The 16,942-nt window shown below is 30.3% G+C and overlaps 1 protein-coding gene across 1 annotated transcript; it reads left to right on the top strand.

Annotated features, from left to right (window-relative positions):
- The first annotated feature begins 11,773 nt into the window (after positions 1–11,773).
- On the top strand, positions 11,774–14,977 carry LOC126720945 (cytochrome P450 76A2-like). Its single transcript, XM_050423879.1, has 2 exons — positions 11,774–12,720; positions 14,091–14,977. Exons 1-2 carry the CDS (start codon positions 11,809–11,811, stop codon positions 14,706–14,708), a joined length of 1,530 nt encoding a protein of 509 aa, XP_050279836.1. The 5' UTR covers positions 11,774–11,808; the 3' UTR covers positions 14,709–14,977.
- Positions 14,978–16,942: the final 1,965 nt, after the last annotated feature.

Raw genomic sequence — 16,942 nt, forward strand, 5'->3', positions numbered from 1 at the left:
TTAGCCTCTTGTATACCGGTCTTGTGACCATTTTAATATATACATTGTACTTTATTTTCATATATATGATGATGATGTATGCTCTTCTTCACCTACCTCTACATGTGTTGTTTTTTTTTTTTTTAATACACATGTTTCTTTATGTACGCAATCTTTATTTATGTTTCACACATTGATACCTTGATGAGTTTTATTTAAGTGTTTCAAAAAGACAAGTTGTGAAAGTCTATCATGCCATGAATTCTTTTCTTGCAAAGTTTTTCAAGAGTTTGTAGTAGGGATAGATTTATTTTGTAATACAACAAGTGGTTATGAGTTTAGTGATTTAAGACTTCTCTCATTATTTTTTTTTTTTTTTTTTGGTTGTTGTGGTTTTGTTATGGATTGCCAAACGTGAAGATTGTTAGGGACATATCTTATGTAATTAGCTAATCCTTTAACAAAATGCACTTTACTTGTAATTGGGTAGATCTAGGATGGGTTTAGTACTTCAAAAAACATGTTGTTCAAGCCAAGTATTAAAGCCATGAAGATTGGACCAAGAAAAAAGTGAAGAAAAACTGTTCATTAAAGCTCGACAAATACCTCGACAGAAACAGTATCTATTGAGACTTAAGAACAAAACTCGACAGAAGCTCAACAGAAGCTGAATTTGTTGAAATCTACGAAATCAGAATTTTCAGATCTAATTTCGACTTATGCTGACATGTATGTGTAAGGTTTTTTTTCTAACCCTAAACATATATAAGACTTATTTTAAAAGCCGTTATAACCAAAGAGAATAAATGCAGAAAGTGACTTAGTGCCTTATTCTCTCTGCAAGAAGTTACTGTGTCTTTTGCGCCTTAGGGTTTTGTAACTAAGTACTTCTTGATCTTCATTGTTGATGAAGTGAAGAACTTTGTAGCCAACAACATCTTCAAATTGTTGGAGTTAGTCACGTACTGGAATCCATGCAAAATGGTGGCATTCATATATTGAAGAGTTTAGAGGTTCTGAAACAGTAGAAGGTTTCTGCTTTAAGTTCATCTACGGGGATTGTAGAGTCTAGGGACAAAAGTTTTGTACTAGATTTGAAACTTCTCTTTACTATAGTGAATTGCTTTTCGGGAAGGTTTCTGCCTAGGTTTTTTACTGTGAAACTAGTTTGTTTCATTGGTTTTCCTAGGTCATCATATCTTGTCTTATTTACTTTTCTGCTGTGCATGATATTGATGTTTGTTTGTTTTAACAAGGTTTATTCATAATAAATCTAATTAACAACTTGGGTTTAAAACTTGTTAATTCTATCAACCGAGGTCTAAATTTCCAAACAGAATGTTCTTGACCTTCGAAGATTTGTGGTAGAAGTTCTTTGGGGCTTTAGAGCTTAAATCCAATGGAACTTTGATGGATCGAAGTCTTTGTAGTTTCTAGAGATTTTAAAGCTTGATTCCAGTAAAGATTTGAGACTTGGAAGAATAGTTTGGATGAATGTTTTTCGAATGTTCTATCTTTGAAGATTTGTAGTGGAAATTTTTTCGGGGTTTTGGAGGCTTGAATTTGTAGAGTTTCACTATTTTATAGTCTCTTTGAGTTTCTAGAGGTTTTTGAGCTTGGTTTAATGAACTTTGAGATCTAGAAGAATTATTTAAGTGTGCTTGATATTCAAAGGTTGAAGTTATTGAAATTCTTGATGGCTCTAGAGCTTGATTTTGGCAAAACTTTGAGATTTCTGAATGTGCTTGAACTCCTCCATAAGACTGAGAGGAGTCTCTATTTATAGGAGATTTGAAGACACGTGATTGACTCACATTGGTAACACGTGACATGATTTGAATGGAGAAACTTTATGTCTTGTTTTCCAACGGACACATGGTGTTATTTGAATTGCCAAAGTGTTTTAATTTAAAATAAAACAAAGCAGCTTTTAATTAGATTGCTTATGTCATTTTAAATCAAATATCAACATGTGTTAACGTGTGATTGACCTTTAAGTATTCTTTGTAATTTTTATTTAGAAACACTTAAAATATTTCTATTGGTCTCTAAATAATAACAGTGAGACCACCCACTTAATAGCATGTGGCACTTTGTGATTCGTTGCAAAAAAAATTTCACTTCTACGGATTGATCAATTTCATAAACATAGACACTAATTTTTGTAAATTCAAGACCATAGGATTTGTATTTCACCCGACGAAGACAATCCTAAGGCCTATATGGTGCTGAACCAAAATGGCTGTAATGAGACATGAATCTAATTTCCCCTACTAACAATGTTATAGGAAAAATTTGGCCTTTACCCTTTCAAAAAAACAATCCAGCATTTTGCCCTCTTTCCCAAACTAATTAGGGAAATGCCCCTCTTTTGAAACTCGATTTTCTCAAAATCAAGTTAAGCCCTATAGTGGCGTTTTTGAGTTTATAGTGACGTTTTAAGGACCTATAGTGGCGTTTTGTAACTCGATCTCTATGAAATCGAGTTATAGGTAAAAAAGAGAAAAAAAATTGCATGTAACTCGACTTCATAGAGATCGAGTTACAAAACACCGCTATAGGTCTTTAAAACGTCACTATAGGCTTCTTAAAACGCCACTATAGGACTCCAAAATTTTTTTTATTTATAACTCAATTTTGAGAAAATCGAATTTTAAAAGAGGGGCATTTCTCTAATTAGTTTGGGAAATGGGGCAAAATGCTGGATGTTTTTTTGAAAGGGGCATTTGCCCATTTTCTCCCAATGTTATATGTTATTAATTCTTAATTTAATGTACAGACGTAGGATTCAAATGGCAAAAGTTAGGATTTGAACCATGTCACTATTTTATTGGATAAAACTATAGGAGCAGTACATGATTTTAAACTATATTTACATCAATGTCATTACCTCATTACCTGCTCGTCGTCCACATATAAAAGCGAATAACCTCTTCCAAATGCATGCTTATGCTTTGAAAAAAACTTAAATAGTCTCGGAGGGCCAGAGCATCTCACGTAGAGAGCAGGCCCACATGTGGAATCCACTATGGGATCTGCATCTTATTTGTGAGTTTGGAATACTGCTCTAAGACTATGTAAAGATTTCCTCTTTGTTTTATATAAAGGAAAAAAAATAAAAATAAAAATAAAAATAAAAAATAAAAAATAAAAAATAAAAACTAAAAGAATTAGTGAGAGACTGATTTGCCCACCAAGAATTTAAAAGAAAAAAAGATTGAGAAAGAAAAAGAATGTGTAATGTTAAGTTAAAAGTGTAATGTTGGAAACTAAAGCAACATTAAAGACAATGGGGAAACTATTTGCAAAGAGGATTGCAACCTTTGTATGTTTACTTGGCTCAAGGCCAAAATTCAAATTCAATTTTGCAACCAAAAAAAAATATATATATATATATATATATACACAACAGCCTCACTACACAAATCCACTTTTTGCTCTAATTTATTTTACAAATCATACACTATCAATAATTCAGTAAACACTATTGCTAAATCTGCTATTTACTAAAACAAACTTGATGTAAAGCCAAACATTGGGCTTTATCAAGGGGTTCAACAAATACATTTTTAGCATTTTGAAAAGATGATTGGCAATAGCTTTTGAAACTTGAACATTTGTTTTTATAAAGAATATGCACAAATTGTGAATGGTTTTCATGTATATAGCTAATTTAAAAAGAAAAAAATAGTGTGAACAATCAAATTATTATTAAGTAATTGTTTGTATTTATCTCAAAAGTCATACCCTTGTATAAATACATTAACTATTTTATATATACATATATATTATCGCCTATTATATACTATATTAGATTATATATAACATTCTTTCTCTCAACAACACGGTAAAACTTTCAAAAAACAAAAAACACGGTAAAACTTTAAATTTTTTTGTTTTTTTTTTTTTTTTTTTTGATACCAAACAAAGCTTACAACACAAAATTTGGAGTTTGTCTTGCTATCATATTAGCAAGTTCTCTGCATTCAGTTAGTACATAGTCTAAAGTTTTCAAAAAAACACGGTAAGACTTTAAACTTGACAACCACAAGTTTTATTTTTATTTTTTTTAATGAAATCAATAGATAGCCACACGTTTAGAAGTCAAGGAACTTAAATTGTTGAAGTAGAGCAATAAGTTTATACAGCACACAATTTCTCAAATGTCAAAAGAAAGACAACAAAAGCAGAAAACCACTTAATAGTAACTAAACAAAGCGCAAGAGAGATATATACCAATGGTGCTGGCTTGGACTGGAGCTGGAGTTGAGAGGACGACATGTGGTGAGCAATTGGCGGTGCGAGTACACAGTACAGACACAGTAATATAGTTTAATTTGTTTGTTTGCTTTTTTATTTTTTAAATAATGATCTAGGATGATTTAGAATGTATTATCTGGGGTTTTTTGTGTGTTAGTATTTAGATTTAGAGGGCCATGGATTGAAGGATTTACCAAATATATTGGGGTTTTTCTAAAACTATCGGGTTGAAGTTAAACAGAGAGAGTGGCAAAGATACAAACTTAATGGCTATGGTGGCTAATAGTGACAGCAACGAACAGCAGTGGCTATGTCATGGGTGGGAAGAGAGAAGAAAATAGGGGAGGGTGTTTGGGGTTTTCAATATTTTTCTGGAAGAGATTTGTTTTCGTGTTTAACAAAAAACCTATAGGCCATAGTCGGGTTTGTCAAAGGTTTCGTGTAGTATTTACTATTTAGTTTAAAAAATTAATTTTTTTTTATAAATTAAAATGATGATGTGGAAAATTGTGGGAGCTTCAGAGGCTTCGGTTTTATATATATATATATATATATATAGATTTTCAAAAACTTTTTATTAAAAAAATAGTTGACTTTTTTATGGTTATTTATATTTTCTATATTTTTATATTAAAACATTTTAAAAATAATTAATTAACAAATGCTTTAAGAGTATTCCATTAACAGAACCCTTACACAAATTAACCAAGAGTTTGTATAAGAAGAAAAACAAAAAAATCACAACCTAACAAGAATTGTATATATTCACACTCTAGAGGCAGTGCTTTAATTTTTAATTTTTAATTTTTTTTAACTAATAATGTGAGCCATACGATCCTTTTAAATCGCTAGCCAAGTCCATACTACAAAAATATAAGGAGCAGCTATGCAGCCACTTTAGGGCCAGGGGCCTTAAAAATTTTCTAAATAGATATCGATTAAATAAATGGGTAGTCCAATTTTTTTTTAAAATAATTTTTATATTATAATATATTTATGGCCTACAAAATTAAAAATGCCAATTAATATTGTAATATATCTATAAATAAAATTATTGTGTTAAATTTAATTTTTAGAAGAAGGTCTTAGGTTTCTTATATTCATTTGTATAGAGTCACAATTCTACTAATTATAAGTTATATATAATAATTACTTAAAATAATTGAGTGTTCATAAAATTTGTAATGAATACATAGTTATCTTAACAATTATGTTGATGTTAAAAGTTGAAGGAAAAAAAAGGCTTCTTTTTTTTTTCTTTTTTTCTTCCCCTAAAAAAAGATAGCATAGTTAATCTGTATCTTAGAGTTATGTTTGTTGTACTATTTTGCTAATTTTACTATATTAGTAGGAGGAATATATAAATATATATATATACACACACACCTATTAGGTAGGTCAGATGCTGGCATGCTTCCATCCATGACACCTTACTCTTATTTTAATAGCAACACTTCAAATATTTTTTATATAATGAAGTGTTGCTATTAAAATAAGAGTAAGGTGTCATGGATGGAAGCATGCCAGCATCTGACCTACCTAATAGGTGACATAAATATTTATATATTTTATGTCATAGGAGATATAAATATTTGTTTGGTGGACGATGAAAAAAAAAAGTCAGGTGAAATGCATAGTAGTATGATAGTATTAACTATGAAGGATCTATTTGGGAACAGTTTGTTTAGTTTAAATTGAAAATTTTGTACTGAAAGTACCGTAGAAAAAAACTAAATAGTACAATAAGATCCACAAAAAAAAGTACCAATAAGTGTAATGGGATCTATGAATAGTAGTAAAAATAAACTAAAAACTCTAATAAGCTACAACTTTCATTACTTCCCAAAGGCACTCTAAGTGTACAACTAATTATCATTTATGAAATGTGGAATAGAAAATATAGTTATCATTTATAAAGGCAATTATTTTCTCTTCATAAACACATTTGGTTAAAAAATAAATATTGAATATGGAAAGTCTCAAAATTTTCATAATTCTATATTTTTTCTCAAAATTTTCATAATTGGATGACTTCAAGGAATCTTCAATTACCAAAACATTGAATTTGATGACTTACAAATACATTTTTAAATTACCAAAACATTCAAGGTATCTTCCTCTTCCCCAACCTTTCCCCTACCTCAATATTTTTGAATTATAAATACATTTTTCTATTTCCCTACATAATTTCATATTTATATATATGTTCTCTTTGTATCTCTCTTTTATATATATGTTCTCTTTGTATCTCTCTTAAAATTAACAAGCTTTGTATTTGTGATGGATTTTTTTTTTTTTTTTAATTTTTATCACTACATGTTTGTTTTTTATATCTACTATCAAGGGTACTTCTCTCTCTCTCTCTCTCATTTTGATTTCTCTATAATCTTAATCTTTGATTTGTTTTAATACATGTGCTTCCTAGATTGCTTTATATATATATATATATATATGATAACTAACATTGATCCATCATTTTACTATTAAAGATTGATTATTATTTTCTAATGTTCTTAAATTTTGGTGTCTTTATTGTTGTACTTTAGATTAATATTTTTGGGCATGGTGCAAGTGTTCTATCACCTCAATCTACATGCTACAGGGAGCAAGAGCCGTAATTTTCTTGATTTTTATGCTTACTGATTAAACCACAACTAAGCATAATGGCCAAAAGTTCACATGAGAGAAATAAGAAAAGATTTTGACATTGAAAAACTTTTATTTCTTTCTCTTTAAATTTATTTGTTTTAAATTAGCTAAATGGGAGATGCTGGATATATAATTATAAAATATTACCTCTTTTTTTGGAAAAATTTATTTTGATTAATAGTTGAAATCTTCTTTTTAGCTTTTATTTAACTTGATTCATACATAAAAATTTAATATAAACTTCTATTAAGCAATACATTTCTTGAAATAGACACCATAAGATTTTATAATTATTATCAATAAAAAATGATATCTCTCATTATATTTTTTTAAGAAATTCACATTAAAAAAAATGCAGTAGTTATTTAAAGATTAATAATTACAAATTTACAAATAAAATAAAAATTATGCAAAGTATTCGTTAACAACTAGTATTAAAAAATAAATTAATTAATTAAACAAACTAATGTTTTGGCAGTAATAATTCCTATGTTTTCATATTACTACTTTTCTAAATCAGTCCATTAACAAATGCTTTATGGGCATCCTATTAACAGAACCCTTATATAAAAAAGAATAGCTATGGAAGGAAAACAAGAGTTTGTATAAGAAGGAAAACAAAAAATCGCAACCTAACCAAGAATTTTATATTTACACTCTAGAGGCGGTGCTTTAATTTTTATTTATTTTTAACTGATAATGTGAGCCACATGATCCTTTTAAATAACTACTCTCAAGTCCATACTACAAAAATGTAAGGAGTAGCCATGGAGCCACTTTAGGGCCAGGGGCCTTAAAAAATTTCTAAATAGATATTGATTAAATAAATGGGTAGTCCATTTTAAAAAAAAATAATATATATATATATATATACATCTATAATATTTATGGCCTAAAAAATTACAAATGCCAAATAATTTTATAATATATTTATAAATAAAATTATTTTGTTAAATTTAATTTTTAGAAGGTCTTAGGTTTCTTATATTCATTTGTATAGAGTCACAATTCTACTAATTATAAGTAATATATATACTAATTACTTAAAATAATTGAGTATTCATAAAATTTGTAATGAATGTAAAGTTATCCTAACAATTATGTTGATGTTTATTCTCAAAAAAAAAATGTTGATGTTAAAAGTTGAAGGAAGAAAAGGCTTCTTTTTTTTTTTTTTCTTTTTTTTTTTTTTCTTCCTCCTAAAAAAAAAGATAGTTGATTAAATATGAGTTGAATTGAATAATTTTGTCCATCTTGACTCAAGTTTATTGAACTTAAAGAGAAATATTTTTATGTAATACATATTAGATGATAACATACTTATCTGTAATATATATATATATATATATATATATATATATAGAAAGTCTAATTAACTCTACACTCTGGACTTTGTGTTCCAGTCACAACAAGCAGGACTCCAAATTTTTTATATATAATGAAGTATTGCTATTAAAATAAGAATAAGGTGGCATGGATGGAATCATGCCAGCAGCAGACCTACCCAATACTTCAAAAGATTCCATCATATTGCATACAAATTAATGCAATTCAACCGCCACTGTTTTAGAGCAAAATTTTTGTTACATAACAAAATTCCAATTCCTAAATTTATTATTAATTTAATTGTTACAATTTCATTCCTGAAAAAATTATTTTAATATATTAGTAAACTTTATACACAAAGAAAAAGGAATTTACAGTCAATTCAACAAGAACCAAAAATATGAAGCAGCATACAAGCTACAAACACCAAAACAAAGGCAAAACATCTGGTGTGTAACAAACAACACTAAAACCAACACTACAAACAGCAAGGATAGGCTCAGGGAAAGTCCTAGCCTTAAAAAAATCTACAAACTGTAAACCAAACTAAGACATCCGTAACTAACAACGACAATTATATTACTACATATTGATATACCTAATCTTCTTATTTATGACATAATGTTTAAAGCCCCAAATACTGCACAAAACTTTATTCAAGAACAAATTTATGAAGCTGCCCTAATCCCCGCTTGAGCCTTGACCTACAATTTAATGATCTTGATAATGCTCTTATCAGCCTTGATCACCAAAATATTCCTAACATTTCTGTTCCCATATGCGATACATAGTAATCCCCGAAAAACTTACAAGGCAAGGGTTTTAAGATCGAGAGAGTTCATTTTACTGTTAAGATTTTATTTCTTAAATCTAACTGTGTACAAACTGATATATCATATAAAATTTTAAATGACAAGAAAATATGCACATCTTTAAATTTATAATATTTTAATCTGAATCTTGGATTCCTTTCAATTAAGGAGGATCATTTTCTCGATAGTACATAGCATACCTTCAATAGAACAGTACTATTGTTTCCCTATGCCAGGGTATAATCAATATTAAAAAAAGAAATACTCTATGAGGGTTTGGTGTTAATAAATAGTTTATGAGATTTGAAATAAGCAAACAGTTTATGAATTGATGGGAGCTTTAGGAAGGACCAAGAGGGAGAAAAATACCTCAAAATTTTTAAAAATTAATCTTTTTAATACTTTAGAGCTAATATATATTTTATGTCATAGCTAGGAAAAATAAATATTGTTTGGTGAACGATGGAAAAAAAAAAAAAACAAAAAGTGTACAACCAATTATCATTTATAAATTTTTGAATAGAAAATATAGTTATAATTTATAAAGGTAACAATTTTCTCTCTATAAACATTTTTGGTTAAAAAATAAATAATGCATATAGAAAGTCTCAAATTATCCTTAATTCTATATGATAGCCCAAAAGTTCTGTATTCAATTTCAAGCTTGTTATTATGCTACGTACCACATTGAATTGGATGAGTTACAAATACATTTTTCAACTGCCAAAACATTCAAGGTATCTTCCTCTTCCCCAATCTTTCCCCTCCCTCAATACTTCTGAATCATAAAGACATATTTCTCTTTCCCTACATATTTTCATATTTATTTATTTTCTCTTTGTATCTATCTTAAAATTAACAAGCTTAGTATTTGTGATGGATTTTTTTTTTTTTTATCACTAAATGTTTGTTTTTAATATCTGCTATCAAAGGTACCTCTCTCTCTCTCTCTCTCTCTCTCTCTCATTTCGATTTCTCTATAATCTTAATCTTTGATTTGTTTTAACACGTGTTTCATAGATTGCTTATTTTGTATATAATAGCTAAGGTTGAATGATCATTTTGCTATTAAAGATTGATTATTATTTTCTTATGTTCTTAAATTTTGGTATTTTGATTGTTGTACTTTAGATTAATCTTCTTGGGTGTGGTGCAAGTGTGCAATCACCAAAATCTACATGCAACAGGGAGCAAGAGCCGTAATTTTCTTGATCTTTATGCTTAATGATTGACCCACCACTAAGTGTAATGGCCTAAAGTTCACATGAGAGAAATAAGAAAAGATTTTGATATTGAAAACCTTTTTTTTCTCTTTATTTTTATTTGTTTTTAATTTGCTAAATGGGAGATGGTGGATATATATATATATAATTATAGAATATTACCTCTCTCTTTTTTTCTTTTTTTCTTTTCTTTTTTTTTTTGTAGTAAAAGATAGAATATTATTGTAGACGACTAAATTTCTAGTTTGAAATAAATCAAACAAGTAAAATAGTTTCACAAATACGAATTTGTATTGATGATTGTGTGGAATAATTCTCTGAAATTACAAAAGAATGATCCTCTGATTCGATCTCCTTGCAAGACTTATTGATTGGATTTGTGGTAATGTGATTTTGACTTGAACACAAAATATCCTTCAATTTGGTTGAGGGATAGATCGAAGATTGCTGAAACGGAATTACAATGAATCTTTGGCTATGAGCTTGTTAGAAATCCTTTGTTCTTCACGTTCTTCGTGTTCTTCGTGTGTTCTTCGTCTTCGAAGTTTTGTGGTGGAAGTTCTTCGGGGCTTTAGAAGCTTGGATTCGTAGAGCTTCACTGATTTGTGATTTATTAATGTTTTCGGACGCTTTGAGCTTGATTCCCGCAAACTTTAGGATCTAGGCAGATAGTTTGGATGATTCTGCTTCGAATGTTCTTCGATTTTGAAGGTTGAAGTTCTTGAAAGTTTTGAGGCTTGATTCTTGCAAAGCTTTTTTACTTTTGAATTTTGGTCCCCTTAAATGTCTTAGGAAGGCTTCTATTTATAGGAATTTGGGGGTGGGTGAGCGACACGTGGCGGAGTCTGATTGGTGACACATGTCACAGCCTGATTGGTCCGTTTATGTCATTGCTTACACGCTCTGGATTGTTTGTGTCATCGCTTACATGTGCTGGACTACTTGTGTCATCGCTTACACGTGCCGGACTACTCGTGTCATTACTTACACGCGTTGATATTTGATTGGTTTTTTGCATAACACTTGGCAAATTTCTATTGGTTTTTGAGTAGTGATAGCAAAACCTAGCAGCAATACGTGGTGTTTTGTAATTGGCTGTGTTTTGTGGACTTGGTAGTATGACATGTCAACTTGTGATAGGTCGAGAATTTTCCCTCTCTACAATTATCTTTATGTTGATTAATAGTTGAAATCTTTTTTTATAGTTTTTATTTAACTTGATTCATACATAAAAATTTAATATAAACTTCTATTAAGCAATACATTTCTTGAAATAGACACCATAAGATTTTATAATTATTATCAATAAAAAAATGATAACACTCATCATAGATTTTAAGAAATTCACATTAAAAATGTAATATTTATTTAAAGACTAATAATTACATATTTATAAATAAAATATAAAAAAATTGTGAAGCACGGGCTAACAACTAGTATTAAACAATAATAATAATTAAACAGTCTAATGTTTTGGTAGTAATAATTAGTTATAAATTGACCATATGAGCTTTAGAAGAGACCAACAAGGACTTGGGAAAAATCTTATTCTTGAAGTTATGGAGTTTTCTTCAAATTTCTTCCTTCTTTCCTTAATATTCTTCTTCTCGTCAGCTCTACTCCTCTTTCTCCACCGTAGAATTAAGCCCAGCCTTAACCGCCGCCTTCCTCCAGGACCGCTAGGATGGCCAATACTTGGCAACATGCTCGATCTTGGAACAATGCCACACCGTACCCTATTTGGTCTTAGACCCAAATATGGTGATGTTATATGGTTAAGACTGGGCTCAATGAACTCTATGGCAATCCTCTCAGCCAAAGCAGCCACAGAGTTCTTCAAGAACCATGACCTCTCTTTTGCTGAACGCACCATCACTGAAACCATGCGTGTCCATGACTACCACAAGGGCTCTTTAGCCTTAGCCCCTTATGGTTCCTATTGGCGTGTTCTTAGGCGCTTGGTCACGGTCGACATGTTAGTGCACAAGCGCATCAACGACACCGCAATTATACGTAGAAAATGTGTGGACAACATGTTGTTATGGATTGAGGAAGAGGCATGTAAACTTGAAGCTAAATGTGGTCTTCATGTGGCAAGGTTTGTGTTCCTCATGACCTTCAATTTACTTGGAAACCTTATGTTATCACAAGACTTGCTCGATCCTCAGTCGAAGGACGGGTCGGAGTTTTTCACGGCGATGATGGGACTAATGGAGTGGTCCGGGTATGCTAACATGTCAGACTATTTTCCATGGCTAAGGTGGTTGGACTTGCAGGGCCTTAGGAAGAACATGGAGAGGGATCTTGGGAAAGCTTTGGAGATTGCATCCAAGTTTGTGAAGGAGCGCTTGATGGATAGGCAACAAGGGGCAGAGAAGAAGGATTTCTTGGATTTGTTGCTAGAATTTGAAGGCAATGGAATTGAGGAGCCTGCCAAAATTTCTGATAGGGACCTAAATATTTTCATTTTGGTAAAACTTTTACTAACTCTTCGTAATTATCTCGTACATTTGATATGCTTCTCTTTTTCAATGTGTCAGACTCACATGACGAATTTGATGTGCCTCTCTCTCTCTCTCAATATGTCAAACTCACGAGTCCAAATCTTCTGTCCCACTTTTCCTACTCCACTCTATGCTCCACCAATAAAAACTTGCCACATGTTCACCTAACTAATTAAATACTACAATTATTGACTTATTAATACTACTATTATTAATTAATGGTAGTAATTAATTAGTTAGGTGAACATGTGGCAAGTTTTTATTGGTGGAGTATAGGGTGGAGCAGGAAAAGTGGGACAGAAGATTTGGACTCCAAACTCACATGATGAATGAGAGAGGGAAGATATACATTGAATGTGTGACATGCCTTCTCGTATTCGGTAAGATAAGCACATGTTGAATCTAATTGCTTGCATTAGAATACATTATAAATAAAAAATATAGTACTATTATATATATATATATATAAAAGAGCAATTTTTTTAGTTATATTTTTTCTAATATAGTAATAAGGATTTGTTGATTTATCTTTACCTGAGGATACTGACAAGATTTGAGAATTTAATATTGGAATAATTTATATATTAATAATATGGTACATTTTTCCAATAACCGATTAAGGAATTTTATAAGTTAATGCCTTTCATTTATCTTTACCTTGGGATACTGTCAAGATTTGAGAATTTGATACATTTAATAAATAAACAAGCAATTGCAAAGTGTAATAAAAGTTTAGCAATATTTATTTGTTTAGCTCTATCTCCAATAGTAGGTCATTGGAACCATCATTGCAAGAAAAAATAGCTTAGAATTTACTTATTAGAGCATCCACAATTGCTTATGTAATCCTATCCTATTTTACAATCCCAAAAAGTTACTTTATCAATTATACAATACTATTTTACAATTCACCAACATTTCAACTTTTATTTTACCATACTACACATTAAAATAATATAAAAATATTTTTCACTTCTCTCTCTGATCTCTGTTTCTCTCTCTCAATTACTCACCAGCATTCCTAATTTTTTGTCTTATTCCTATTTCCTTTTCAAGTCAACCCCAATAGAATTTAGATTAAAGTTTCCTTTAGTTAAATTGATTTGTTGAGCTGAATTATTACTATATTCTTTTGTACTTCTTTAAGATTTTGGTCGCACGCTTTTGGATGGAAAAAACAAATAGTGGCGTAATGTCTTAGTTTAATGGAGACCCTGGATTTTGAAAAATCATAGGCAGTGGGTTTAGACTTTAGAGGGTTTCTTTAGCCACCAAAGGCTAACGTTCTTTAGCAAATTTTATTTCACTAATCAACAATAATTGCAAATATGATGCAGGAACTATTTATGGCTGGTTCAGAAACAACAAGCAGCACTACTGAGTGGGCACTGACTGAGCTCCTACGCAATCCTAATTCCATGATTAAGGCTAAAGCTGAGCTTATGCAAGTAGTAGGAGCAAACCACAAGGTTGAGGAAAGTGACATTGACAACCTTCCATACCTACAAGCTATAATAAAGGAAACACTCCGATTACATCCTCCAATTCCATTCCTAGTTCCTCGAAAAGCAATTAGAGATACCAACTTTATGGGGTTTGACATACCCAAAAATACACAAGTTCTTGTAAATGCTTGGGCTATTGGAAGAGACCCAGATGTGTGGGATGATCCTTTGTCTTGCAAGCCCGAGAGGTTTATAGGCACAAAAATAGATTACAAGGGTCAACATTATGAGCTAATCCCATTTGGAGCTGGGAGGAGAATGTGTGCAGGTGTGCCATTGGCTCATAGAGTCCTTCACCTTATTTTGGGCTCATTGCTTCACAAATTTGATTGGGAGCTTGATGGCAATGTGACTCGAGAGACGATGGACATGAAGGACCGGTTGGGCATAACAATGAGAAAGAATGAACCATTACTGGTAGTGCCTAAAAAATGTGTTGTTATAGACTAAAAATGAGAGAGAACCACTTTATTTAGGAGTCAAGTTCTTGCAATTCATTATTTGAGTTCTCTCACTCCTGTTACCAACAATCCCCCCCCTCCCCCAAAAATAAATGCACATGTTTGAGGAAATTGAAGCACTACTTAGTTCAAGGTTTATCCGTTTAGTGCAACCATGTCTTTCCTTATCTGGTGCCAAAAAAAAAAAAAAAACCTTCGCAGTGAGACAATGTATTGTGTCTATGTGGTGATTAAATGAAAATTCTCAAGTCTCAACTATGGCTCAATTACTTCAAAATTGAAATTTATTGATCACAAAGTTGTTTTATGAAGGAACTAATTAGATTAAAAAAAAAAACACAATTGATATATTGGTATAATGATTGAAAATAATTATTATAGAGCAAACGTTATAGGTTCAAATCTTATGGTATTTATAAAAAAATTTAAAATTAAAAAAAATAAAAAATAAAAAAAATAAAAAAAAAGGAGAGAAGATGAAGAGAATCATGTCCAACAAATATTTAGAAACTATTCTTTATGGATAAAACCAAAATAATTCATGAAAAATAAAACTTGTGTTAATAAGATATAAAGAAATGAATGTTATCGAAAATTGCTAATTTAAATATAATTAACACCTTAAGTCTTGAGGGCTATATGTAAAGCATCAGGACAACACTTAACCCAACGTTTAACCCTATAAATTTAAGCCTAATTATATACTCTTCCTCCAAAATCTCCATCTTCCTTTTAAAATGAACAAATTATGTCTAGAATTATGTCTGCCATAAATTATGTCTAAGAAGTAAGAACAAATTATAGAGAACTGGTTTTCCATATTTGATGAAATTTTCAGCAATTGAAACTTCATCTTTTTCAGAGATGGTTGATAAGTCTTCTTGTCCAACACCTTTGTCTCCTATGTACAACTCTAGCCCTAGATACCAATACTTTGCATTCTATGGACGTCTGAGATTCTACATTCCTTAACCATTCAATTTTACCAATATTGTTGTCTATTCAAATGGATATACCGTCAACAAACCTGGATTGTGAAGCGAGAAGCAGCATCGACCAAGTTATATTTTGCCATCTTACCGTCATCCCATATCCCAAATTCCATGTTGCAATTTAGATCAACTGAGTTTCACTTTAATAGTAGTGAATTTTTTTTTCTTTTCTTATAAAACAACCAAAGTTTAAAATGGGAAAAAAATCAGACACATGACACAGTGCAACTAATTGAGCATAAAATAAAATGCTAAATTGTGGAAAATGATTGTATCCATTAAAAACTATAGTTTCAAAAATAATAATCCTGGAAGTTTTAAAAAATAACAAATTAAATCCTATAAGTTCAAAAATGATAAATTTAACCTCAAGTCCTGAACAAATTAAACTTCATAGTTTTAAAAGAGAATTTTTTAATCAATCTAGCAAATTAAATATTAAGATTTCAATCATTTATAACCTTAAACCCTAAACCTTCCTGGTTTAATTTATGTGGCATATATACTGTGACAATATGTACCTAATGGATTGTGCTAGTAACATGGAGTTGGTCCAAGTAAAATAGGATCCAAAAGATCTCCTATTGAGCCAGGATAGTGAATGACACCAAGACCAATAAGTTATTTTTTTTAGTAAAGTAAAAAGATGCAATCATATACCGAGTAAGATTGGCTAACATGGATGTCAAAACTATCGTATTCTAATTTTCTTGAGTGATATAAGATCCTTTTGTCTCAACCACTTGATTAGTCGTATCAAATGGTTCTGAATTCTAAAGTTCAATGATATTTTCTAGCCAGCATTTGAAATCCTAAGCTTGTATGTAGTCCTGCACTTTCAGTTTAGGAATGTTTAGAGATATTTAAAAAATACTGGAAAAACTTTCATTGAACTACAACTTAATTATGCCGTTTAATTCAACTCCCTTGAATACCAGCTCTAGATTATCATTATAAAAAGAAATCTAGTCCACTCCTTTATAATCCTACAAATTTATAATTTTTTTAAAGATTAATTTTCTTTAATATCTCAACAAATTTTGATAAAACATTGAATCATAATGATTTTGGAATCATAATATTTTGAGTCATTAGTTAAAATTTCAAACTTCATTTTTAAAATATATGTATCAAAGCATTTTAAGGGAATGATCCATAACTTCGATCAAGATATATTGTATACAATTTCTTTTGTGAATGAAATATAGGTGATAAAGCATTTATTATGCTT

This window comes from Quercus robur, chromosome 4 (assembly GCF_932294415.1).
Source record: "Quercus robur chromosome 4, dhQueRobu3.1, whole genome shotgun sequence".
Classification (NCBI taxonomy): domain Eukaryota; kingdom Viridiplantae; phylum Streptophyta; class Magnoliopsida; order Fagales; family Fagaceae; genus Quercus; species Quercus robur.